The sequence below is a fragment of the Helicoverpa zea genome, chromosome 27, assembly GCF_022581195.2.
Source record: "Helicoverpa zea isolate HzStark_Cry1AcR chromosome 27, ilHelZeax1.1, whole genome shotgun sequence".
Classification (NCBI taxonomy): domain Eukaryota; kingdom Metazoa; phylum Arthropoda; class Insecta; order Lepidoptera; family Noctuidae; genus Helicoverpa; species Helicoverpa zea.
In genome coordinates this window covers 6,681,121-6,707,346 of record NC_061478.1, presented here as the reverse complement: position 1 = coordinate 6,707,346, position 26,226 = coordinate 6,681,121, and the positions used below count along the sequence as shown (strand labels likewise).

The following is a 26,226-nucleotide window of genomic DNA, read 5'->3' as shown; positions in this document are numbered from 1 at the left end:
TTTCGTGCTAGCAATAAACCTACAAATCTGTCAAACTTGTTACGTTGACGTTTTTGCGAAAATCCTTTCTTTATTTTAGTGGAATTGTAATAAACTTTACAACGGCCTCCGGTAACGGGTCACCGTCGCGGGTACAGCGGAGCGTCGACCGTGATGTAAGGGCTCGCGGTGACGAGCACTCGCCTATGTCAGACTCCCAGACACAGGGCCCTGAGGCCATGACAGAAAGACGTCCATTCTTCTACCCAGACAGCAGCAGTGATACGGAGGAGTACAGAAGAGACGAGGAACGTCGCAAGCGGTTATCGAAGCGCACTGGGCCGAATATCCGAACGCGTCCTACGATGCCGCCGAAGAATTTGAGCGCGAATAATCCTACACCTTCGACGTCTACTGCTCAGGAACCGCCAAGAAATGGTCCGAAGAGTCAGAACCAGCTTGGAGAAGACAGGATAACGCTCGTGGTGGATAATACGCGGTTCGTGGTGGATCCGGCGCAGTTCACAGCTCATCCTAACACTATGCTGGGCAGAATGTTTAGTTCTGGTAAGTTCTATTTTACTTTTTTTGTGGGATTTTCCAGTTTTCAAGTTGTTTTTTTACTGTTGACTGTACTTAGGCAAAGGCAACAGCAGTTTATAAAGCCACTATGGAGTTTAAAGCAAATTAAAACTTTTTGTTAGAAAACTTTTTTTTATGTTTCTTGTTGTGGTTTATTTGGTGCTAGGTTTTAATATAAAACAAGTTTTAAATCAGCTTTTTCCAACTAAACTTTATGGATAGCAACAGTTATACATAAATCACAAACTTATTGCAAGTAAATTTTATTTAACAAGAAAAACAATGACAATGTACATTCCAATTGCACATTAATTGCAATTTATGGTAAATACAAATAACATGATTATCTTCTAGAATTCTAGATCCTATTTTTGTTATATCTAGTTTCTTTATTTCAAAAACAATTTTTTAAATAAATAACAGTTTTTAACTAAAACAAACAAAAAATACTAACATACCAATTGAAAACCTTATTTTTGGGAGTAGGTTGTTGTCATACTATTAAAATAATAACAATACACTGAATTAACACAGAATCATTGAAACAATACATTTATTTATGCATATTGAGAGTTCAAATTAAAATGGTCAATTAAATTATAGTTCGGCCATTCAGAGAATGCGTTCCTGACACGTCGCGATTGAACTGACGACGTAACTACATTCATTGATTATTGATATAATAATGTTGTTTTAATGCTCCTCAATTGTTAAAACGGTAAACAACCAGCAAAAATATTTTTATCGTAACTGCAACGCCATTGCAAAGTTACGTCGTCAGTTCAATCGCGACGTGTCAGGAACGCATTCTCTGAACTAAAACAAACAAAAAATACTAACATACCAATTGAAAACCTTATTTTTGGGAGTAGGTTGTTGTCATACTATTAAAATAATAACAATACACTGAATTAACACAGAATCATTGAAACAATACATTTATTTATGCATATTGAGAGTTCAAATTAAAATGGTCAATTAAATTATAGTTCGGCCATTCAGAGAATGCGTTCCTGACACGTCGCGATTGAACTGACGACGTAACTACATTCATTGATTATTGATATAATAATGTTGTTTTAATGCTCCTCAATTGTTAAAACGGTAAACAACCAGCAAAAATATTTTTATCGTAACTGCAACGCCATTGCAAAGTTACGTCGTCAGTTCAATCGCGACGTGTCAGGAACGCATTCTCTGAATGGCCGAACTATAAAGGCCAATTAGAGAAAATGAAATATTAGGAAAAGAATTAATGAATTAGTCATTATTATAGTTCGGCCATTCAGAGAATGCGTTCCTGACACGTCGCGATTGAACTGACGACGTAATAACATTCATTGATTATTGATATAATAATGTTGTTTTAATGCTCCTCAATTGTTAAAACGGTAAACAACCAGCAAAAATATTTTTATCGTAACTGCAACGCCATTGCAAAGTTACGTCGTCAGTTCAATCGCGACGTGTCAGGAACGCATTCTCTGAATGGCCGAACTATAGTAATTGTTTTCTAACAATTGTATGGAAAATCCCAGCAAGTTTGGACCAAAACAATTCTTTATTTACCATCATGTTTACTTGCATTACAAATACTTTATTTCTATTCTTAATTTACTAATTAACTTTTAACTAAAAAATTATTCCCACTTCATAAATATATTTAAAATCTAAAGTCTGACAAATACGTACAGTGTTCATCGGATTTGGGATTTAGAAAAAACCTTATAAATACATGGCTACTTTTTCATCCCATTTTGATCCAAACGTGAAATTATCCCACACAAACTTATAAACAAACAACCTATAAAGAGGTCAAACTGAGAAACTCCTTTTTTTTGAAGTTGATTAACAATTTAAGGCAACAAGTTCTTACAATCCCATTCAAATCCTCTGAGCCTTTTTCCCAACTATGTTGGGGTCAGCTTCCAGTCTACCTGGATGTAGCTGAGTACCAGTGCTTTACAAGGACCGACTGCCTATCTGACCTCCTCAACCCAGTTACCCGGGCAACCCAATACCAATATTTTCCAATCCCATTTATGAATGCTAATTATAGCAATTAGTAGAATCATTGCAATTACCATGAATACTGGGAAACCAGTGTTGTTTGAAACATGAAAAATACTTTCACTCATCATTAGTCATACTACCAAGAATCAACATATTTAATTCTATGAATAATCACTCAGGAATTGAGATGGAATTGAAAATTAATGTTAAACTTACTTTAGATTATTCATACCGAGATTTATAATTGCCAAATCCGGAAGCCTGGAAAATAACATTCAGAACCGAATATCAGCCGCCTGGCTTAAGTGGCGCGAGCTTACAGGAGTTACCTGCGACAGTCGAATGCCCATTAAACTGAAAGGGATTATTTACAAGTCAGTCATAAGACCAGTTCTCATTTATGGAAGCGAGACGTGGGCCGTAACAAAAAAGCATGTCAGTACCATCCAAGTTGCCGAGATGAAGATGTTGCGGTGGATGTGCGGAGTAACGAGGCTCGATAAGATCCGTAACGAGTACGTACGCGGTAGCCTTGGAGTACGCGATGTCGCCGACAAACTACAAGAAAAACGGCTGCGATGGTATGGACATGTTAAAAGGAGACCACCTGAGTACATCGGCAATGCGACACTCAATCTCGATATACCCGGTCAAAGGCGCAGAGGCAGGCCAAAACTGCGGTGGTTGAGTGTCGTAATGAAAGATATGATAAGCTGCGAACTCGAAGAGGAAGATGTCCAGGATAGAGCGAAGTGGAAGAAGAAGATACGTAAAGCGGACTCCGTCACAAGACGGGATAAACGCTAAGGAGAAGAAGATACTGAGATTTATAATAAAAATAAAAGAGTCTGCTGAATTGAGAACCTCTCGAATTATTCCTAAAAGAAAACAAATGTATCAGAATAATTTCATTTAAATCGGATTCATTTGCTTAAAATCAATATTTACATTCTAATCTATGTAGTTTAATTTTGAAAACGGATATTATTTCACTACTGTTTGTCTGTATATTCACTAACTTTTAGCTCAAAACCAGCTAAACGATATTCCATGCAGTGAAAATTGAGTAAATTGTGAATATTAAAACCATATTCATAAAGTTCCAATTAGAAAAACCCACCTTCACATCTTGAACCACCAATACATACTTTACCAGTACCAAAACGTCACAACTCACAAACCTTTCAATAGAAAATCAGTCATAATTACCAGTAATAAGGTTCATATTTGTAACTTCCAAACTATATTGCTCAATTTCTCTATGAAGATTTGAGTCACTACTGAGTCAGCATATTTCTGGGTCAGAAGGGTCAATAGTCATCGAAATTATTGTTGACTTTGCCACGTATTGCAAGAAAAATATGTTTTTACACAGTTTTAGTGTTTTGTAAATATTTACTTTTTTAATTGATGCATTTTTTGGAATGAAGCTGGTAGTGTATTTTTTGATTTGCTATTTTGGTACATAAATGTACCTATACTTTTTTTATGGGAATTCATCAAATGACGGCTCCCGCTGTGGGTGCAGCGTGAGGGAGTGTCAGACTCTTACTGACTAAACCCCACCATGTTCCTTCTTAAGCCCTTTATGTACCAGGGCCGCGGTAACTCTTTCGACCAATCCCTCAGCCCCTTAAATGTATACTTACGAGTATTATACAGCTGAGTATTTCGTTTGATCGCGCTTATCTCAGGAAATACAGGACTTATATAGAAACTTCTTTCAAAGATAATTAGCCCATTTATCAAGGAAGGCTGTAGGCCACTTTTCACCCAGGTGCGCAGAATAGTTCTCACTTTCGTAACCAGTGAAACCGCCAAGCAATACAATAGTCCTATTCAATAAAATTATTTAGATTCGTCAATTCCAGTAATATACGCGTTTAAACAAACAATTTTTTTTATCTTCAATTAGCAAGTATATAAATATAGATGTTTATTATTATTCTATACTAGCCGATTTCCCGAGGTTTCACCCGCGTCCCGTGGCGACTACTGTCCGTACCGGGATAAAATATAGCCTGTGTTACTCGGGAAGAGTGTAGCGCCCCAACAGTGAAAGAATACAAAACGGTTTAGAAATTTCGCAGTCAAATAAAAAATGGTTGCCTCTTTTATTATATTAGTATGTATGTACGTAATAAAAATACACGAATTATTCGGTCACGAATTATTTTGTGTACTTTTTGACATTGTAGGTTAAAAATAGACGTCTTGTTATATCATGCGGTTAGATAAATCTAGAATAGATCCATCATTATGTATCAATCATTATATATCTATTTAAATGTTATAGGAAAGTATTTCTGTACGTTACGCTTTTACAGTTAACTCATTTTGGTAAGATAAAAGACTTAAATAGAACTTAGGTATACTAACATTCAACAAGAGCTAAATAAATTCTGCTAATATTAGAAATGTCAAAGGTTTAAAGAAATGTATGCTTACTATACATAACACAGATGGATTTTGTTGAAACGAAACAGTAATCTTTACTTTTGTAAAGCTGAAGAGTTTGATTGTATGAACACTCTAATATCAGGAACTACTGGATACCGATCAGAAAAACTTCCTCAGTGTTAGATAGCCCATTTTTCAGCGGAAAACATATTTCGTGCTCCCCAGGTAACTTGGGAACAGGGCATGCAGGAATAAAAAGTTTATCGAGGAAGGCTATAGATAGGGCATTTTTTTTTTATTCGGATGCACGCGAATAAAACCGTTGGTGCCTTGAACTTATTATAGGAAACCCCAATCTCCGTAACTTAATCTTAGAACCCAATGGTGTCATGATGTTACCTCAAAGTAACATCATTGTAAACATTATCACGAAAGCGAAACAAAACAATCGATCTTATTTTATCTGTTATCAGTAAAACACTGACACAGATTCCCTTATCGATTACTGGTATTGAGGAAAAGATTATCCTGGTTATCTTTGAAAAAGACAGTCAAAGATAAGCGCCTAATAATATCTAATATACATATTTTCTTATGCATTATTTATCTCATGCAATAATGGGACGTAATCTTTTAAAAACATTATCACGTTTGTTGTATGATAGCCCCTTTAAATCATCTGCCAAGCCTTTTCCCAACTATGTTGGGGTCGTCTTCCAATCTAACCGGATGCAGCTGAGTACCAGTGTTTTACAAGGAGCGACTGTCTATCTGACCTCCTCAACCCAGTCACCCGGGCAACCCAATACTCTTAGGAAAGACTGGTTGTCAGACTTACTGGCTTCTGACTACCCGTAACGACTGCCACAGTTGTTCAAATAACAGCTGGGACCTACAGCTTTTGTGCCCTCCGAAACACGGTCATTGGAGTCCAAGATACATATATGCTTATTACATATTATTATGTAGACTTAAAACTTGCAGCATAGGTACCTGCCTGACTTGGAATCGAACCTACATACATCATACTTGAGAGGTTGGTTCTTTACCCACTAGGCCACAACGACTTGTCTTGTTATTTTCTCTCAATGCAAGTCCTATTATTTGCGGTACAAATAAAACATAAGATATCATGCATTGCTTACATGCATGACCTATGACATGCCATACACGTGGAATTACATGCACGTGTGACGCACGACTGATGTTTGACGTAATGACGTATGTCAAACTGTCAACATGACAGTTAAGACGTCACAGTGGAAATGTGTTGTGCTTTGTTTGTTTATGTAATTAGCAGTTGTGTATGTTAAAATGTATGTAGAGATAGTCGTGATTTATTTGTTTGCACTAATAGCTGTAGTCACAAATGATTTTTTTTTTGACATTAATGCCTGGGTTCTATGCCTATAATTTTCGCCCCATACCTCTGATTGTATAGATGCTTTATCTCAAGAAAGCGGACCCTTACATGTGTGTAAATGGACATGCACATTATCTTACCGGAGAAAATTCCCATACAACATTTTCTTAAACGAGTGTGGTCTTTTTGTAGTAATACCATTTAGTTTTGCATATAGATAAATCGAAGGCGTCTTTCAGTCGTCGCTCAAAATAGCACTATTTAGGGAGGTAAATGGCAGGGTTAATGATCGCCAACCCTATTTCGTGGTTCGGCTTCAAATTGCAGGTTAATGAATACATGTATTGAACTTGCCCTTTTCCACGGTTTTGCCCGCGTCCCGGGCTCATCATCGGATGAAATATGCATAGCCTATGTCACCCGGAGATAGTGTACCTTCCCAATAGTGATAATTGCTCAATTCGTTTCAGTAGTGTCTGATCCTTAGGGTACAAACAAAAAATAAATCTTCTTTATAATATTAATATACATAGTCTAGCGGTTTCTCATAGAAACCACGCTGAAAACGCAGCAGCAATGACGGGCATTGCTACTGCTGATATATCTCTATCTCTGTACCCAAGTTCTCACGGGACGCGGGTGAAACCGCTGGCAAAAGCTATAAGTGACTAAACAAAATTAACTATATATTTGGTATATCCAACCACCCCTGGATTAACCCGCTCCAACCCCACGTCAAATTGTCCGCCCTCGCACATTTCCATTTAGCTTTTGGACTTTTTTCCTTCGCTTCTAATAATAGCTTGTAACATTGTAACCCTAGAAGGTTACAATTATGTCTAAAGGTTGATCTTGCGAGACCTGAGACCTGAGGTCTGAACCTCATTTATTATGGAACGGATTGCGAATTATCGAAAATCTGATTCAATTCATTGCTAAGTAATTTTTTTGGAAAGATGCAAGTCCTCTGTTAATAAGCAATATTGAGATCGAAAGAATTTGAACTTTTGATTTCTGAAATCCTTTAATATTATAAATGCGACAGTAATTCTGTCTGTCAGTTCGTTTTGCTTTCACGTCAAAACTCCTTTACTAATTTACATTGGAGCATAGACTAGCTAGAGCCTGTAAGGGGTCATAGGCTACTTTTTATCCAGTTGCGGGAATTAGTTACCAATGCTTCCTCCGCTTCTATCGCGCCTTAAAAAAATTACACAGCACTGCATGTCAATCTCTACTGTAGCTGAGCGGAGAGGAGATGTGTCAATAACAAAATTTTATTGGTTTAAAAAAAACTTCTGCAGTCTTTTCTTGTCTGCGCTTTGGTGAATTTTTATGGGAAATCATCAAATGATCCCTCCCGGTGCGCGTTAGCAGCGGCGAGTGTCAGATTCTTACTGATTACACCCATCATGTTCCTTCTTAAGCCCTTTATGTATCAGCGCCGCAGTACCTCGCGCGAACAATCCCGCAGCCCCGTTGGTCCCGACTTTAAAGTCAAATGATACCCCCAAAGATGCATTCTACATTTCGTTTTCGTAACGATCTAGACACCACCCCGCAGACAGATGCTATAATACCTCTTTCTACATATATATTACATAAAACGCGTCTGGAATACTTATATAAAACAACTGATCTGTCTGGCTGCATTGTCCCAGACAGCTTGGGTACATGAACTGTAACTTTGAACTTTAAACTGTGAGGAGTAAGGTCTGAGTTCCACTGACCCTTAGGTGATTGGAAGTGAACGACTTTTTTGCAACGCTTGGTTATAATATTATAAGTCTGGTATGAGAGAAGTCTGCATAGTTCGTATTTATAATAAATAGTAGATTTTTAAGATTACCGTTTAATTTATCAATCTGTACTAATATGGATCAACTTCACGCGGCGGGCTTACAACGCTCTTCGTATCCAGTACAATGATGCTCTGAGGATACTGCTAAGAAAACCTAGGTACTGTAGCGCATCGGCAATGTTTGCGGATGCCGGTATTGACGATTTCTTTGCCATTATACGCAAGAGAACTGCTTCTATGATGACTCGGTTGTGCGGTAGTACCAACAGTATTCTCAGAATATTAGCAGACAAGATTGACAGCCCTTTCCGTATACACTGGGCAAGTGTACACATAAGTAGGAATAAAAAATAGACTGTTGTTAGATAAGATTTCGTTATTCTTTTTCATTTTTCATTTTTTTTCTTCTACTAACCAATTACTAACACTTTGGTACTCAGAATGTGCTTTTTTTATTCATATTGTTATGTTTACTAACTGGTTTTACTAACATGATTTGTGATTTGTAATTGTGTTTGTGTTATGTAAAGAATTCTATGGACGAACTTGGTCTGAAATAAAGATTTATTATTATTATTTTGTATTTCTCTACCAGACCTCGGGACTATAGAGTCCCGGATTTTTGGGAGGCGAACGTGGGGCCGAAGCCAACAACAACTTTAATGAAATGGCGACACAAAACCGACGATTGTCCCCGTATACACTATAGAAATGTACCCAGGGACAATCCTCGGTTCTGTGCTAAACTATTGCTAACTATGGAGGAAAACTACTTGGGCTATTGCGATGGGATGTTAGTGGACTAGGAATGGGAAGACTATGGGAACTATGGCACCTGCCGATAACAATGTTTGCACACGAAAAATGGCAGGTGGCGACTCGCCAACTCACTTACTGGGCTCCCGGGAATCAGTCACTGAATAGCAACAAGAGGGCAACAGGTACATGAGCGGCTGAAGGGTGAGGATACCTCGGCGGACTTTAAACGCAGATCACGCGCTCCCTGTGGGTCCAGCATCACCGGCCCACTCGCCACTTACCACGAGGCACCTACCCTCCGAGTGGGCTGCTAACCCTGCTCTAGCGACTCCACTCTGACCGGCTGATGAAGGCAAGCCAAGAGGCGGGAGATCTATCCCCCGTCATGCTTCACTCCGGCAAGCCGGAGATGGGGGACAGTATACTCTCCCTGGAGCACTCGGATATATAGCCCCGCGGGGTCGCTACTCCCCGTCATCCGCCTCAGATGCGCTGCGGGGCTTATTATTATTATTAATACTTGCGTTTCGGGGGTACTTCTTCACGAACCTGAATAAAATATAGCCTATGTCACTCGAGGAGCTTCCCAATAATGATAGAATTTTTCAAATCAGTTCAGTATGTTTTTGGAGCCTTTCGGCACAAACAAACAAATATTTGGTGTTAGATTATAAAGCTGAAAAAATAGACTATAAAGCGCTAATCTTATAAGATCTTTGAAAAATTCTTTCAGTATTACAAAGCCAAATTATAATTATATGGCCACAGTTTTTTTGCCCGGCTGCACGAAGTAGTTAACTCGGTACGCGGGTGAACTCGAACACTAGCTAGATATTGATATTATTTAAACAGTTTATCTCAAATAATGGTCTGTCACCTCGCATATCAAGTTAGAAAGAAAGAAAGAAAGAAAGAAAAATATTTTTATTGGCACAATACATACACAGTATATAACATAAATTAACAGTAAAATAAAAGTATCACCGAAAACAATTCAGATAAAAAATAAATAAAAAATAATAATAAAATAGGCTCAACATTTAAAAATATAATAATAAAAATTGTGCCAACAAGGTCACAGCTCAGCATATTGTCAAGTGACCACACTGTACAACAGTACTGGCCACCCGACGCTGGTTTTCAGCTGCAACCCACGAGTGTCGTACGCTCGAAATTATTAAAATCTACTGCTACCGATACCGTCTTAAAATTCACTCCTTATTCCAAGATTAATAATAGTTAGTAAATACATATTATAGATATTATTATATAATGATTAGTGTGTGTGTCAGTGAGTGTGAGTGTACCTAGTGTTTTATAGTTTTACACGTGCAGAAAGGACAAAAATAAGACAATATAAGCCACAACAAACAGCAGCCATACGAAGCCTGTAAAGGTTATATGGGAGAAGAGGTTATACAGACATTTTCATATCGTTTTTGATGCAGTAGTAGAAATTCTTTTAATTTCACCTTAAAAGTCACACTGCTTTTTGCTTTTTTAATGGGGGGTGGAATATTATTCCAACACTTTGTTGCTGCATAGCGAAAACTCCCCCTGAATGCTGCGGTCCTGTGTCTCGGGATAGAAAGTTGTGGAACACAATTCCTTCGTACTCTGCCAGTGTAACCATGTGTCCATTCAAGCTTATCATACAGATATAGGGGTGTGCGTGAATGTATGACACTAAACATTAAGCTGGCTAAGTGCAGTTTTCGTCGTGCATTCATTTTTAACAAGTTGCGTTTATTAAAAAATGGAGTAACGTGACTTCTAAATGGTATGTTGAAACAAAATCGCGCACATGCATTTTGAAGTCTCTGTATCATACGTTCCGTTTTGGATAGTAAGCGCGGGCCATACACAGAATCAACATAATTGAGCTTAGATAAAATCAAAGACTCAACAAGTAAAATACGCAAATCTTCAGACAGATAGGGACGCGCTTTGTAAATCACTTTTAGCCTGTAGAAACAATTTTGGATTGCCTCAGTGACGTGTTTCTCAAAACGAAGGTCCGCGTCCATAATCAGACCCAGATTACGTGCCTCATAAACACGATCTATAGGTTCTCCCATTACTCTTATGCAGAAAGTGGCGGCGTTAATTGCGCTTAGCTGGGTATTAGTACCAAAAAGCATGTACTTAGTTTTTTGTGGGTTTAAGACCAAGGAATTGCGCTTGGACCAATTTACAATTCGCTCCAGGTCATCATGCAGGTCTTTCAGTGCTCTTTCGTACTCATGGGGTTTAAAGGAGATGTAAATTTGAGTATCATCCGCGTAAATGTGGTAACTACATTTTTTTATATTCGTCGTTATGTCAGCGCAATACAAATTAAATAATATAGGTCCGAGTACGGAACCTTGCGGCACGCCTCTACTAACCGAACGATAAGAAGAAACATCTATGGAACCGTCTGTATGTCGTATTTCTACGAACTGAGTGCGTCTGTTAAGGTAGCTATCGAACCATTTTACTGTGTCCACGTCAAAGCCATAAAAAGTCATTTTAGATAGTAAAAGAGGAATATTAATACAGTCAAAAGCACGGGAAAAGTCCAACAAAACCAACAGTGTGCACATCCCGTTGTCTTGTGCTGATAGAATATTATCTGTTACATCCAGAAGCGCAGTGGTAGTGCTACGGGCTTTCCTAAATCCGGATTGCATATCGGGCAGGATATTATTTTTCTCTAGGTAATCAACCAGTTGCGAAGAAACCACTTTTTCCATAACCTTGGAGAGCACAGGCAAAATGCTAATCGGTCGTAGATCCTTAATATCTGCGGCATTAGGTATTTTAGGTAGTGGACGAATTTTTGCCAATTTCCACACCTCGGGAAAAGTTGCTATTTCAATAGATCTATTAATTATAGATGTTATACATTCTAATGTTGCAGGCAATGTCAAAATTACCATGTTTATATTAATATTATCACATCCCTCTGCGTTAGACTTAACACTATTCAGAATTCTCGCGATATTTGACTGCGTTGTAGGTTTTAAAGTAAAACTTGAGGAGTTGTGTCGCGAAAATTCGAAATAGGTCAGTTCAGAAAGACTGACTTCATCATTACCTGGCACATTTAAAAAGTGGTCACATATAGCATCTGGATTATTAAGATGCAACGGTAATTCAATGTCATTTTTAGGTGGAAGCAAAGTATTCTTTAAGTTTTTCCATAGCAATTTGGGGTCCCGTGCCTGATGGTTGATATTGTGCGTGAAATAAGCAGATTTCTCCCGATATAATGACACATTAACCAGAGACTTAAGCTCACTGTAGCAAGCTTTCTTGCCTTCAGTTTTATATTCCCGGTATTCGTCATTAGCCTCGTTCCTCAAGCGAATCATTAATTTAATGGTGTCAGTTATCCAAGGATAAGAACGCTCTCTTATAGTACATGTTTTCTTTGGTGCGTGAACATCAAATAACGCAACTAGAAATGAATTAAACGTATTAACCATTTCATTAACGTCACGTAATTCAGTTATAGCCTGCCAGTTGAAAAGATTCAAGTCTTGTTCAATTTCTTCCTTTGAAACTTGATTTAAAGGTCTATAACAGATTGTCTTAGGAAGTATTTTTGGTCTTTTGAAATTCATCTCACACGTCACGAGTGCGTGCGCACCCAAATCAGGTATAGCTTCCACAGCCACAGAGCGGGCCTTAACATTTGTGCAAATAACATCAATCAGTGTGTCTCCATGTACCGTGGTATGTGTCGGTGTAGTCACTAATTGTTTTAGGTTCATACAATCTAGAAAGGACTGTAACTTGCCTGTTTTTGGGTCAGAGTCATTTGTCAAGTTAATATTAAAATCGCCCATCAATATTATAAAGTCACACTGAGTTACACTATTTAATGAGCAAGATATGGCATCCAAAAATAAATCAACATCCTGCCAAGGCGGGCGGTATGCTGTGCCTATTGCGAGTTTAGCCCCACAAACGCTGAGCGTGAGCCACATTTGTTCCACAGAGGCATATAATGGATCAGTAGGATGCGTATGTCTACGCACAGTGAGACCGCGTTTGATATAGAAACCAACGCCTCCACCCCTGCCCCCCCTTACCGACAATGGTCGTGGTATATGGCGTAGTCTATATCCAGGAATCACGGGTGCACGCCCCTCTTCACCGACCCGCAACCAGGTCTCATTAATGGCCATGATGTCTACATCGCGCTGTAGCACAGCCACCGTAAGCTCATCGTGTTTAGTTCCCAAGGAGCCAGCATTCCAAAGCCCAACTTTGAGTAATTTTATTGTCATTTTATTTTTGCCCTTAAGACTGTAAATGTGTTATATAAATATATACAGATTTTGTGACGTGTAACTCTTAACATAAATATATTATAAATTAAATCAGAACAAAGAAAGCGATCAACACCGTGGGCTACATACAGTAATGGAAATACACAATAGTTAGAACAGACAGCAACAGCAAACATAATAATGCAACAGTACCTATAAGCAAATATGCGTGTACACACTAGGCAAATACAAAAATAAGTTATTTTGTGCACATACAATATCATAAAAATATCATTTAAAAACCTAAAAGTAGCAAAATTCACGAAACATATTGCAAAGCATTTAAACAAAGTTATAATTCTAATACACTGACAATATTCGAGAAGTACCACATAACTATAAATTCCGGTAATTATGTTAGAAGATGATAGCCAACTTATTTGACGGGGAAAAAACGTTCAATGTCGGATTGCAATTTTGTTCAAGTTAATTACATAATAGATATTAGCAATGCTAATTGTATGCGAATGTAGTAAGCGTCGGTCTAATTGCATAACGATTGTGTGAGAGATTTCAACGCTATGTTATTTTGACAGTTACAAAATATTTATGATTATGGTGTCATAAAAAGTTACTCATGCATTGGTCTTGATTTTATAGTTATTTATTGGTTTCAATAATTAAAAAAATCCTTTTTTTTATTCATAACTAGCTTCCTCGCGCGGTTTATGCCGTCTGTTTGTGTTTTGGCCGAATGGCAAACTATTTTTTGTATATTCAGTCTATTTCACGCACAAATAATGTTGCTTCCTATTCTGAAAAGAATTTTCAAAATCGGTTCAGTAGGTACGGAGATTAGCTCGTAAAACCTCAGAAAACCTGCTTTTTGAAACCAGAATTTCTCAATGATCATCTAATGTTTACCTCTTTATGATATAAGTTTAGATTCACGTTAAAAATACGTACATATATAAACTAAAATTCTATAATATTCTAGAAATTGCAACACCAACAATTAGGGCGCTCCTCGACACCCCATTTATTAGGTATAAAATCGTTCTCAAGTTACGCGCAAAGTCTGGGCGTTCACCCTGCTGAACCCTGAATGGAGTCCAGGTCGATAACCTAAGGGATTGAGCCCGGGGTATATTGGGAAAGTTTAAGAAACCTTTTATTATTTAGAGGGCATTGTTTCTTGCTAGATAATTTTGATAATAGATGTTTCTTGCGGTTCCAGTCGCGTTAAAAATGACTAAATAGTTATTACTTACTATACCTTCTCAGGGAATTATTCCCCGCAGCTGGATAAAATGTAGCTTATGTCTTGTATCAGGTTCTACTACCTATGTTTTTTTGAACACGCTATAATAACAAGAACTTCTTGACCGATGCGAAAATCATTCAGGCTACATTTTTTTTATACATATCATAGTTCCTACGGTACGCGGGTGAAGCAACAAAAGTTTCCTTTATTTTAGGTAACATACCCAAAAGGTAAAATAAGACTTCCCTGTCTGTCCGTCCGTCTGTCACCAGCCTGTATTTCAAGAACCGTGACAGCTTATGTTTTGTTGCCGCTATAGCAAACCATACTGAAAACTAGAATAAAATTTGTATTTTTGGTACTCCTATGCAAAAAACCTGTTTTTTTACGTTGTAAAAGCTACGGCGCCTTTGGTGCGTCTCGTGCCTTCTTGGCTGAGATGAAGATATCATAGATTCTAAACACTTTACGTGTTATTAAAAGCCAATACCTAGATACATATGATCCCATAAACTTTATAAGTACGTCTGCAATTGCAGCCGACCTCAAACCAGCCTTGCAGTCAGATCGATCGCTCTACACTTGTAGGTAACACTATTATGTAGGTGAGGCTATGCCAGCCTTCAGGGACTCATTGCAGGTCAAGAGTTCAAGTATAAACGTAATGTGGGTTTTTTTTTTAAATTATTTTTTTAAAAATTATTTTTGGACCCAAATAAAATTGGGATAAGGGCAGGAAGAAGATGCCTGCCGGGGCTGCGGGATTGATCGCGCAAGTTACCGCGGCCCTGGTACATAAAAGGCCTACGACGAAACACGACGGTTTTTAGTCAGTAAGAGTCTGACACTCCCTCACCGCTGCTAACCCATAGCAGGAGGGGTCATTTGATCAAAAAAAGGCCAGGAGGATGATGACGGAGAAAACATTAATCATTTAAGCCTTGTACTAAGTATGATGGCGTCGGTTTTTAGACTAACCAGGTGCAATTGAGTGTTTTGTATGAAACGATAGCCTATCTGACTTTCTCAAACCGACAGCCATCGCTTGGTAAGACTGGTTGTCAGACTTTCTGGCTTCTTACTATCCGTAACGACTGCTTAAGATTTTCCAATGACAGTCGGGACCCACCAATTTATCGTGCCTTCCGAAACACGGAAAAACTCGTCATGAAAAGAGAATTTATGATTTCTTATATCTAACGTTACCGTAAAGTTTTGCCTATGATAACATCCCCAAATATTTCTGCAAATACGTAACTACTTAATTCTCAAAACTGAAATGTGTCCTTTGAGTCCTATTTTAGGTTATTAGACTATTGCCCTAGCTAGAGAGATTCTAGTCTCCTTGCAAAGTTGCAATAAATCTCTGAATGCTATTGACCTACTTAAAAAAGGGGACCTTCAATTTCAACTTAACTATATTTTTTCTTTCGTCTGTAATCTTCTATTGTCCTATATTTTCTTATAATCATCGGCAAGGATATTGAGCCCTGACCTTCACCTGCGCAGAAGTGATTTATTGGTTTATTGCCATAAGTGTACAGTGCGCAAAGCGATCCCCACTTTTCCGCCGAGAGCTCATTATCCGTGCCGATAACTATATCAAGATGAGGCGTGTTTTCTTTCAATAGAGTGTTTTGGCCGATCGGAAGTTTTTTGAAAATAATATTGTATTTTGCAATTGACACTTTGAGGTCGAAAGTTTTTGTTTTCAAATTGATACTTTAAGGTCCAAAAAAACCCCTGACAGACGAGACGAGTTCAGTATGCAGACACAAAAGACCTTTTTTGCATCTCTTGGTCAAAGACCCCTATCATGTACCCTGACCTCTTCATGACTAGCGTTCACCAACAGACTCCCAGCTGGGGTCATTCACTCCGTTCGGGACCAGACGGGACGATTGAACGATTGAATGAACCCTTGAAGTTTTAGGGTGGTTTCATAATTTTCGAAGTTGATTTTGATTTGGTTTTTGGTTAATATAAAAATATGCATAATTATAATTAATATTGTAAAACGCGAAATGGTTATTTATTTATTTTATTAGAAAAATACAGAGTAAACTTAAGAACTAATTACAGTTGCCAAGGGATGTGGGTGTAACCACTGGTGAAAACAAATACTTTTGTATTGACTCACTTATGTATATAAGTTTTCTTTAATGTGGGTTTTTGATAATTCTATTTTGAATTTCCGCTACGTAATCTAAGTTAACAGGAATACGTAACGTAATTGTAAGGCGCCGGCCTTACAATACGCCAATTACGTTATTTACGCTTCGATACGTTATTTATTGTTTAGGAACTATAAGTTCTACCCACGTAAGTCGCTATTTTCTTAGAGCTTCTCACAACTTACATTACAAGTGTAAGGTCGGGGGTCAATATGGAGCTTATGCATCGTGATTACGTATCTCAAAGTATAATTTCAGATTTCAGTTTTTTGATGTTTTGTCAAAAACCATGTTATTTTGAACTTCCCTGTTTATCTCCGAAAAGTTTTACAAATTATTTATTAAAAGTCCTATCATTATTCAAATATAAACCGATAAACTTTTTAATACAAAATACAACAGCATTTATACCAATTAAAAAAAACCTAACCAAAAAATTCTCTCCCTCTTACAGGCCTAGAATTCACGCACCCCAACGAGCGCGGCGAATACGAGGTAGCCGAAGGTATATCAGCGACCGTCTTCCGAGCTATCCTGGAGTACTACAGGCTGGGCAGCATCAGGTGCCCCCCCACTGTCTCCGTGCAAGAGTTGAGGGAGGCCTGTGACTATCTGCTCGTGCCTTTCGATGCTAACACTGTTAGGTGTCAGGTGAGTTCGTGATGACGTTTGGTATTTTTAGATTTATTTTTCACCATCATTATCATCATCACCACTATTATCATCATTATCATTATCACCATCATCATCATCGTCGTCATCATCATCACCATCACTAACATCATCCTTATCATCACCATCACTACTATCATCATCCTCATGACTCATCATCTTTGACTTTCTTTTGAAGTCAAAGTCATCACATACAAAAATAGTGATTAATTTGTATGTCTCTAACCGACCACGGGACTACAGAGTCCCGGATTTTTGGAAGGCGAACGTGGGGCCGAAGCCAACACGCTGAAGCCCTTTTGAGACAACTTTAATGAAATGGTGACACAAAACCGACGATTATCACTGTATACCTACACCATAGAAACGTACCCAAGGACAATCCCCGGTTCTGTGCTAAACTATTGCTAAATATGGAATAAAACTACTAGGGTTATTGGGATGGGATGCTAATGGACTGGAAATGGGGATAACTATGGGAACTATGGCACCTGCCGATAACAATGTTTGCACACGTAAAAATGGCAGGTGGAGACTCGCCAGCTCACTTACTGGGCCCCCGGGAATCAGTCACTGAATAGCAACAAGAGGGCAACAGGTACATGAGCGGCTGAAGGGTGAGGATACCTCGGCGGACTTTAAACGCAGATCATGCGCTCCCTGTGGGTCCAGCATCACCGGCCCACTCGCCACTTACCACGAGGCACCTACCCTCCGAGCGGGCTGCTAACCCTGCTCTAGCGACTCCACTCTGACCGGCCGATGAAGGCAAGCCAAGAGGCGGGAGACCTATCCCCCGTCATGCTTCACTCCGGCAGGCCGGAGATGGGGGACAGTATACTCTCCCTGGAGCACTCGGATATATAGCCCCGCGGGGTCGCTACTCCCCGTCATCCGCCTCAGATACCCTGCGGGGCTAATTAGTATTATTATTTAGCCCTTAGTACGATTGGCTGTCCTGTCAGGCTCTCTGGCCTATTTTATATTATATTCTTTTATCTTCCTTCCAGAACCTTCGAGGGCTCCTCCACGAGCTATCAAACGAGGGTGCCCGCCGTCAGTTCGAGTCCTTCCTCGAGAGGCTGATACTCCCCCTCATGGTGGAGTCAGCTCAGCGAGGGGACAGGGAGTGTCACGTAGTAGTGTTACTGGATGACGACTCAGTAGAGTGGGACGAGCAATACCCTCCGCAGATGGGGGACGAGTACTCCCAAACCGTGCTGTCTACTCCTCTGTATAGGTTCTTCAAGTATATTGAGAATAGGTAAGTGTTTTTACATATGAGTAAGCTTAAAATGGGGGCTCCTGCCTCCTTCCTCGAGAGACTGACACTCCCCCTCATGGTGGAGTCAGCTCAGCGAGGGGACAGGGAGTGTCACGTAGTAGTGTTACTGGATGACGACTCAGTGGAGTGGGACGAGCAATACCCTCCGCAGATGGGGACGAGTACTCTCAAACCGTGCTGTCTACTCCTCTGTATAGGTTCTTCAAGTATATTGAGAATAGGTAAGTGTTTTTACATAGAGTAAGGTCCGTATTACAGAAGGCTACTCAAGTCAAGTTTGATCTCGAATCACCTGATCATAGTTTAAATATGGAATCTGCACTTGAGGGTTGTTCTTATTTCAGAACAATACTTAAACTGCACTCAGCTGAATCGAGATTCAAATCGCGCCTCAAGCAGAGAATATGGCTTGTCTATGCATCAGCCTGTTTTCGTTTACATTTTATTTTTTTCGCCAACTCTGTTACAACTTACGCAAAATAAGAATTTAGTTTAACATCTAATTATTAGTGAAATCATGATTTAAAGAAAACATAGGCTTTTTAATTATAGGTTTAATTTTAAAATGCCATTTTTACGCCTTGAAAATGTGTTGAATGATACCTGTAACAGTTGGTTGTAATATCTAAAATTACAAATACGAACGTGTTCGTAGAATGGAATGTTTTCCGAGTGTATCGTATCTGTGGTGGTGGAGATTGACACTTGACAGTTATGATTAAATATTTTGGTTATTTAAAATAATTTCAAGAAAGAAAAAGAAATAGTTTATTAGAGAGAAATTTACTTATCGAAATATTAAAAGAATTTTAAGGTATCGTGGAATGTAAGAAAATCGATAATGTTTAATGGAAATTAATAAAGCCCATGCTGTTGATTCTCCAACACAAGAATTGAAGAGATATCTCTGCAAACGAGCCTAGAACAACTTTCTTTGTGATTATTTTATTGTTTTGTTTATTTATAGTAATTTTAAGTTTGAATTAATAAAAAAGATGAATATTTTTACATAAGTCTTTTATTGATAGAAAAACAAGTGTGTTTAATCATTTATAATAGTACCTATATATACCTATACATCTCTGAGATATCTGAGAGGAACGCTGAAGTTCAACCTTCTGTTCGAATCATCGATAGGAAATATATTATCATAATAATCAAGTTTTTGTTCGTATTTTAATTTTAACTTCCTGTTCGACAACAAATTATTTGCTAAACTGACAAGGAAATCTCTGCTCAAGCGTGGTGTCGACCACACTTGCGTGATTATAGTTCAAATCTCTACTTAAACTGTAATCTACAACTGAGTAATGATCTACACTCGGCTGAACTACGATCACCGAGTCTATGCTTGAGGAGCGTTCTAAAATTAAATCTCAACTCAAATCTACTTTTAAACAGAGATCAGGACTTGAGTAGCCTTCTGTAATACAGACCTAAGTTTGTAATATGGGCTCTTTCCTCAAGAGTCTTATGGTGGAGTACAACATACTATACTGGAGACCTCATCAAAATCGGTTCAGGAAAACGATTAACGAGAGATAATAATGCAAAATATATGCATACAGGTTAAATTGAAAACCTCCTTTTTTGGAAGTCGGTTTAAATAAATATCTAGAAAGTGCTTGAGTATGTTTGTTACTTCTTCAAGCATCTATATGTATTTTGAAGAAATTTTCAAAATTGACACTATTCAGATGCGGGGAGTAGCTCCCTACGCAGCGTAGTTACTACTCATATTAATTATTACTTTTGTTTCTAGGGACGTAGCCAAACAAGTAATGAAAGAGCGTGGTCTAAAGAAAATCCGTCTCGGCGTCGAAGGTTACCCGACTTACAAAGAAAAGGTGCGGAAACGCCCCGGGGGACGAGCCGAAGTCATTTACAACTACGTCCAACGCCCCTTCATACACATGTCCTGGGAAAAGGAGGAGGCGAAGTCGCGTCACGTCGACTTCCAATGTTTTAAGTCGAAGTCGGTGACTAATTTGGCGGAAGCGACCGCGGATCCTGTGATCGAGTTGGACGCTAATAGGGTCAGGGATGAGGAGATCCCTGAGCCTGTTCCGGAACCTGAGGTGAGTGACGGTTTAACCGGATTTCTATAATTGATCTATTTGTGAATTTGCTTATGAAGGGGCTGCGGGATTGTTCGCGCGAGTTACCGCTACATAAAGGGCTTAAGAAGGAACATGGTGGGTTTAGTCAATAAGAGTCTGACACGCCCTCACACTGCACCCACAGTGGAAAGGGTCATTTTTTGATTTCCCATCGAAAGGAACCGGTCAAAAGCAAGTCGGACTCGCACGTGAAGTGTCCTGTAACTCCTAAATTATTTATTACATCAAAGATGTCAGCGGCAACAGAAATACATAATCTGTCATAAAGAAATAACGCTTACCCGCTTTACCTCGGATAGGTACATAACCCTAAAAAAAGGGACGATTATTTATAGTTTTTGTCGAAACAATGGATTTTTGGTCATTGTTCGTATTTTATTTTTACTTGTCATGTTTAACTAATACTCCAATGAGGAAATCTATGGATCAACTGAACCGATTGTAAAAATCTTCTACCAATAAAAAATCATATATCATATTTGATTCGGGTGCTTGAAGTAGTTGCCCAGGAGGTCAGTTAGGCAGTCGCAGTTAAACTGGAAGCCGACCCCAATATAGGTGGGAAAAGGCTAGCCAGATGATGATCAAGATTGTTTATTTTTGCTAAAATGGAATAGGCACAGTAGTGCATAATTTAGGAGGTCAGATAGGCAGTCGCTCCTTGTAAAGCACTGGTAATCAGCTGAATCCGGTTAGGGAAGCCGACCCCAACATAGTTGGGAAAAGGCTCGGAGGATGATGATGACAGTAGTGCGTAATGTGTTTATAAATAAATGTATTTTCTTTGTTTCCAGGTGGAAGAGGCTCAGTGATCATCAGGCCGCTCCTCGAGAGCGGTCGCGCGGGTTCTAACAGGATTACTTTGTTGGCTCTGAGGGTACCTCTATGTGTGACGTGGGCGCATTTACAAAATGGCACGCTAGCTTTGAAATCCATTTGAATTTCGAATTTTATTAGAAGCCGGAGTTGAAACAGCGATTTGTATTTGGAATTCGGAGTTTGAAATTGGAATTTTGTGTTTTGGAGCATTGAAACTGCGATTTGTGATTGAAACTCCGATTTGTTCGAGCTTCGAATTTTATATGAAACTCCGAGTTTGAAATCGGAATTGTGTCGTTTTAAGATTGAAACTCCGATTTGTAATTAGAATTTTGGGGTTGAAAATGGTTTCAGGTTTTGAGGGTTGAAATTTCATTTTGTTATTGGAATTCGGAGTTTGAAATGGAATAATGTGTTTGAAGAGAAGATCTCCGATTTTTTATTGGAATTCGAAGTTCGGGACTTTTGTCGCGATTTCAAAATTGAAATTCAGGTATTGGAAAATGTAACCCACTCATACATAGATAAACGTCAAATAAAGTGGAAAAGTGTCGCGTTTAGGAGGTGAGAGACTTTTGTACTTATACGCACATATTGTACGGTATGCTTTGGTACAGTGGCGTGCATTGAAATGGGGTCAGTTTTACACTGGCGTGCATAAAATATGAGTTAGTTGGGATTGTTGCAAGTTTTTTGTAATGGTGTGATTTGTAAAGGCAGGCTAGTTTAAAATATTTTTTTGTACTTCCTAGCCTGGAAAGATGGTTTGAATGTACTTATGGAAAATACAAAAAAATGTATAAGTACCTTAATCTATTCCTTTGTTAGGTGACAAATTTTTGATAGTTAATGGATACTGTATTAATATTTAAATTGCAGTCTAAATTGTGAAGTTGATTCTGTGATAATATGTCCAAGTACCCGATTTTTATGCAAGCCAGTGTAAACTGTACTTTGAAAAAAAAAAACCTAGTTAACCGAAATATACTTACGTGTTTAGAAGAACATTTTATTTTACGATATAGTTTTATTCTATGTCTTTACTCGTTTTTTTTTGGTGAAATAAAAATAATTCTTGAAAAAAAAAACATGTTCAATCATTTTGGAGTTAATAATGTCTTTGTTGGTAAATGCACCACTCTATGATTCTTTTGAAAGCGAAAAATAGTGTACTTTAATGAGTACTTCAGTGATTTAATATAGGTCCAAAAATGACGCATTTTAATCTCAATTCTCGAAAAAAAAAGATTTTTTTTTTAACAATTATGTACTATCGACCAATGACATGTATGATCCACTTTGTCGAAAAAATCGTTTGAAATTGTCAAAACATTACTCCTTTGCGCGAATTTCGACCTTATTGTGTTGTTTTTGTCGATATTACATTAAAATAAAGATATACTCACATCCTTTCTACAAAAACTTAAACATCTGTTGAAAACTTGTCTAAAAAAAGTGTGCCTGGAAAACAGACATGATTTCAACGCCATAATCTGACTTATTTTTAGACAAGTGTTCAACAGACGTTTAAAAGTTTTTGTGGTACGACGGATAATGTTTTTTTTAATAAAAATACACTTGAAATTTTACATAAGTGGTGCATTAACCTAGTCTTATGGGGGCTATCATGTATTAAGTTTGCTAGAAAAATCTTATTATAAAAAAAATATCAAAATCTCCAAGGAACTATCGTGCAAAACAATTCGCTGTATTAATTAAAATTAAAAACAAAATGTACTGAAACATTCCTATAGAAAACTGGGCTAATTATTTTGCACGGCAGTGTAAGTTTTAAATACCTATGTTATGCTCGTCTAAGCTGAAATGACACATTTAAACATACAAGTAATCATTCGATTGCTACACACTTACTAACAATAACTGTACTATTTTATATCTATGGTCAAACCAAACTACTGAATCATCATCTGCCTAGCCTTTTCCCAACTATATTGGGCTCGGCTTCCAGTCTCACCGGATGCAGCTGAGTACCAGTGTGCCACAAGGAGCGACTGCCCTGTCCGACCTCCTCACACCAGTTACCCGAGCAACCCTTGGTAAGATTGATTGTCAGGCTTAATGGCTTCTGACTACCCGTAACAACTGCCAAGGATGTTCAATGACAGCCGGGACCTACAGTTTAACGTGCCATCCGAAACACAGTCATTGGTATCCAAAATATGTACTTAGAAAGTACATACAAACTTAGAAAAGTTGCATTGGTACTTGCCTGACCGTGAATCGATACATACTTGAGAGGATGGTTCTTAATCCACTAGGCCACCACGATTTCCCACTAACTACTGAATGGGCAATTTTATATGTATTGCGTTTATATTGTGTATGTAAATGTGGTGCCATTTTAGCTTAGTTGAGCTATAGATGCCCAACCTATGTGTTCAGCATCAAAATTGTTGCGATCTCACGGCTTGGCTAATATTTTATTATATGGGTCGTATCTTGTACTTTTGTATCCTGTGGTAGTATATTATTTTCCCTTATTAATTTTGTCATAGAAATCTGTACTAATATTGTATAACTGAATATATTGTTTGTTTGTACTCGCTTATATGAGAAACTAATGGTCCGATCCGGTCATGTACTAGCCCATATTTCGAGAAAGGCTATATTACATCAGTTTGGCAACTCATTAAATGATTAGCCTAGCCGTGTCGTATTTGGTTAAACATAACTAATACTATATTATTCCTCTTACTAAGCTTTTTGTGCTTGTGTAAGTACATTCGACAAAAAATAAATAAATATCTGTCATTTTTTTTGTAAAGTTGTGTTTCCACTCTTAATTATTTTAATAGCAAGATCATTTTCATATATTCTTTTCATTGATTTTTTTTTTCCAGAAATGGCATAAGTAAGTTTTACATATTTTTTGTCGATTGTACTTAATCTAGAACAATATTTCTGAATGTAAACACCGCAACATTAAAATATAATAATAATAACGAATTGATTATTATTCGTAAGACTATTACTTGTATTTAGATTTTGTAAAACAACTAGAGAGTAATTTGTACGGAACATATGTTAGATTTTGTATTAAAATTATACATATCTGCTGAGATTGGAGTTTTATTTTGCAATTTTTTCCTATGTATATAAACAAATAATCGAGATTAAGTAATAAGATCAAGATTTTGAAACGGATTTTGGAAAAAAATGGTGGGAAGGTAGCTAAGAACTTGGAGAAGGACTTTGTCTCGTCAGGGTACAGTGGAAGGACTTTCCTTAGGTAGGAAACCAGTCGAAAATAAAAAATGAAAAATCTATAGTTTAGTAATTCAGGAATCGATTAAACCGTTGTTGTAATTTTGGTGATCCAAACCTTCATGCTTCGCCTCAAAAAAGTCTAAAAAGTGTTTATTTAGCCTCTATAGTTTGACACATTTACAATGACAAGTAATCTGACAAGCAAAGCGTCTTTAAAAAAAACCTTATGCGGTGATTTCTTGCAAAAGAAGGAAGACGTAAAATAAGATTTTAAAATGTCGATCTGGGCATCTTTAAATCGCTCAATATTCAAGCGTACATCAACGTATTTCTTAGCCGCATCCCTTTGCACGTTTTTCTTCGAAAGAGCAGTGGATGCCGTCTCGTTAGTGATATTTGAAAGACTCAATAAACGCAAGTTATGGAAGGACGTGAAGGATGAGTTCAAGAAGGATTAATGTTGTATTTAATTCGCCAATAAAGTTAACTTGAGGAGCGCGTTCGTTTTATTTTGAAGGTGAGCGATTGAAGAAAGTAGTAGTTGGGTAGTATGAGATGGTACAAAAATCTCTAGGGAGGGAGGGACGCCTGGTGTCCCGACGGTTGGCCAGATGCCAGGGGAGTATCTTTAAAGAGAGTCCATAAGGCTCCCCACCCACGTCCGATAATCGGTAACAGATTTTTAGTAGGAAAAAAAATAGAACACACTGATAACAATAATTGGTCAAAAAGTCTCTTGGCAGTCGAAAATGGAGTAGATACATGGGGAGTGCATAAGGCTGCCATCCGTCCGGGTTTCCCCGGATTTGTCCTCGTTTGGAGGCCGTCCGGGGGCCGTCCGGGCGGGGTTTCAAGAAGTGTCCGGGGAAAACTCGGACAGCCCTAGGAGTGGATATATATGTATGTATAGTAAGTTCAACTCAGTCGTGCGCGCGGCCCTATGTGTGGGTAACCCTTGTACATATACAGTGACTTTGTGTGCGTGACAAGAGGTACAGTCGGGTACAAATACAGTTATTTAGGGGTTGTATACGGCTGTTTAAAGTACAGTTATTACGTAATTTAGTTTATTTATTTATAATGATTCTGTATCGCTACTTGAAAAATCAAATGATGAATTTTCGGATTCGCTACTTTCACCAATGTTAATTATAAATTCTGACTCCATGTCAAAATGTCTATAGTATTCTTCTTTTTTCTTTTGTACATGTCGACAAGTATTACCCAACATCCCTTCATCAATTTGACTTAAACGTTCATTTATGAGTTTCATTATTTCCGTCTTATTTTGGTCGACATTATGCGAAGCAATATAATTTTTTTAAATTCCCCACACATTTTGTTTCCATTATTATACTAAATTATAGGTCTTTTACATTCTTAGTCCACACATTTATTTATTGTCCGCGTACCCCGAGCTAGGAAATATGTAAGGAGTATTTAATTCATCTTAGATATTTCACTTCATTTATTTCTTAGATACTGTCAATGTCAATTTGAAAAGCCGT

At 38.0% G+C, this 26,226-nt stretch overlaps 1 protein-coding gene across 1 annotated transcript; it reads left to right on the top strand.

Annotated features, from left to right (window-relative positions):
- Window positions 1-26: 26 nt before the first annotated feature.
- On the top strand, window positions 27-24,570 carry LOC124643274 (BTB/POZ domain-containing protein 10). The gene is made up of 5 exons (XM_047182181.1): window positions 27-546; window positions 17,049-17,245; window positions 18,277-18,530; window positions 20,314-20,629; window positions 21,466-24,570. The coding sequence occupies exons 1-5, from the start codon at window positions 186-188 to the stop codon at window positions 21,481-21,483; spliced, it is 1,146 nt and encodes a 381-aa protein (XP_047038137.1). The 5' UTR covers window positions 27-185; the 3' UTR covers window positions 21,484-24,570.
- The last annotated feature ends 1,656 nt before the right edge of the window (window positions 24,571-26,226 follow it).

What these genes read in the sequence shown, in the direction of transcription:
- LOC124643274 (XM_047182181.1), top strand. Translation starts at nt 186, where the DNA reads ATGTCAGACTCCCAGACACAGGGCCCTGAGGCCATGACAGAAAGACGT. An exon ending in GGGCAGAATGTTTAGTTCTG is followed by an intron (nt 547 to 17,048) that starts GTAAGTTCTATT and finishes TCCCTCTTACAG; the next exon opens with GCCTAGAATTCACGCACCCC. An exon ending in TTCAAGTATATTGAGAATAG is followed by an intron (nt 18,531 to 20,313) that starts GTAAGTGTTTTT and finishes TTTTGTTTCTAG; the next exon opens with GGACGTAGCCAAACAAGTAA.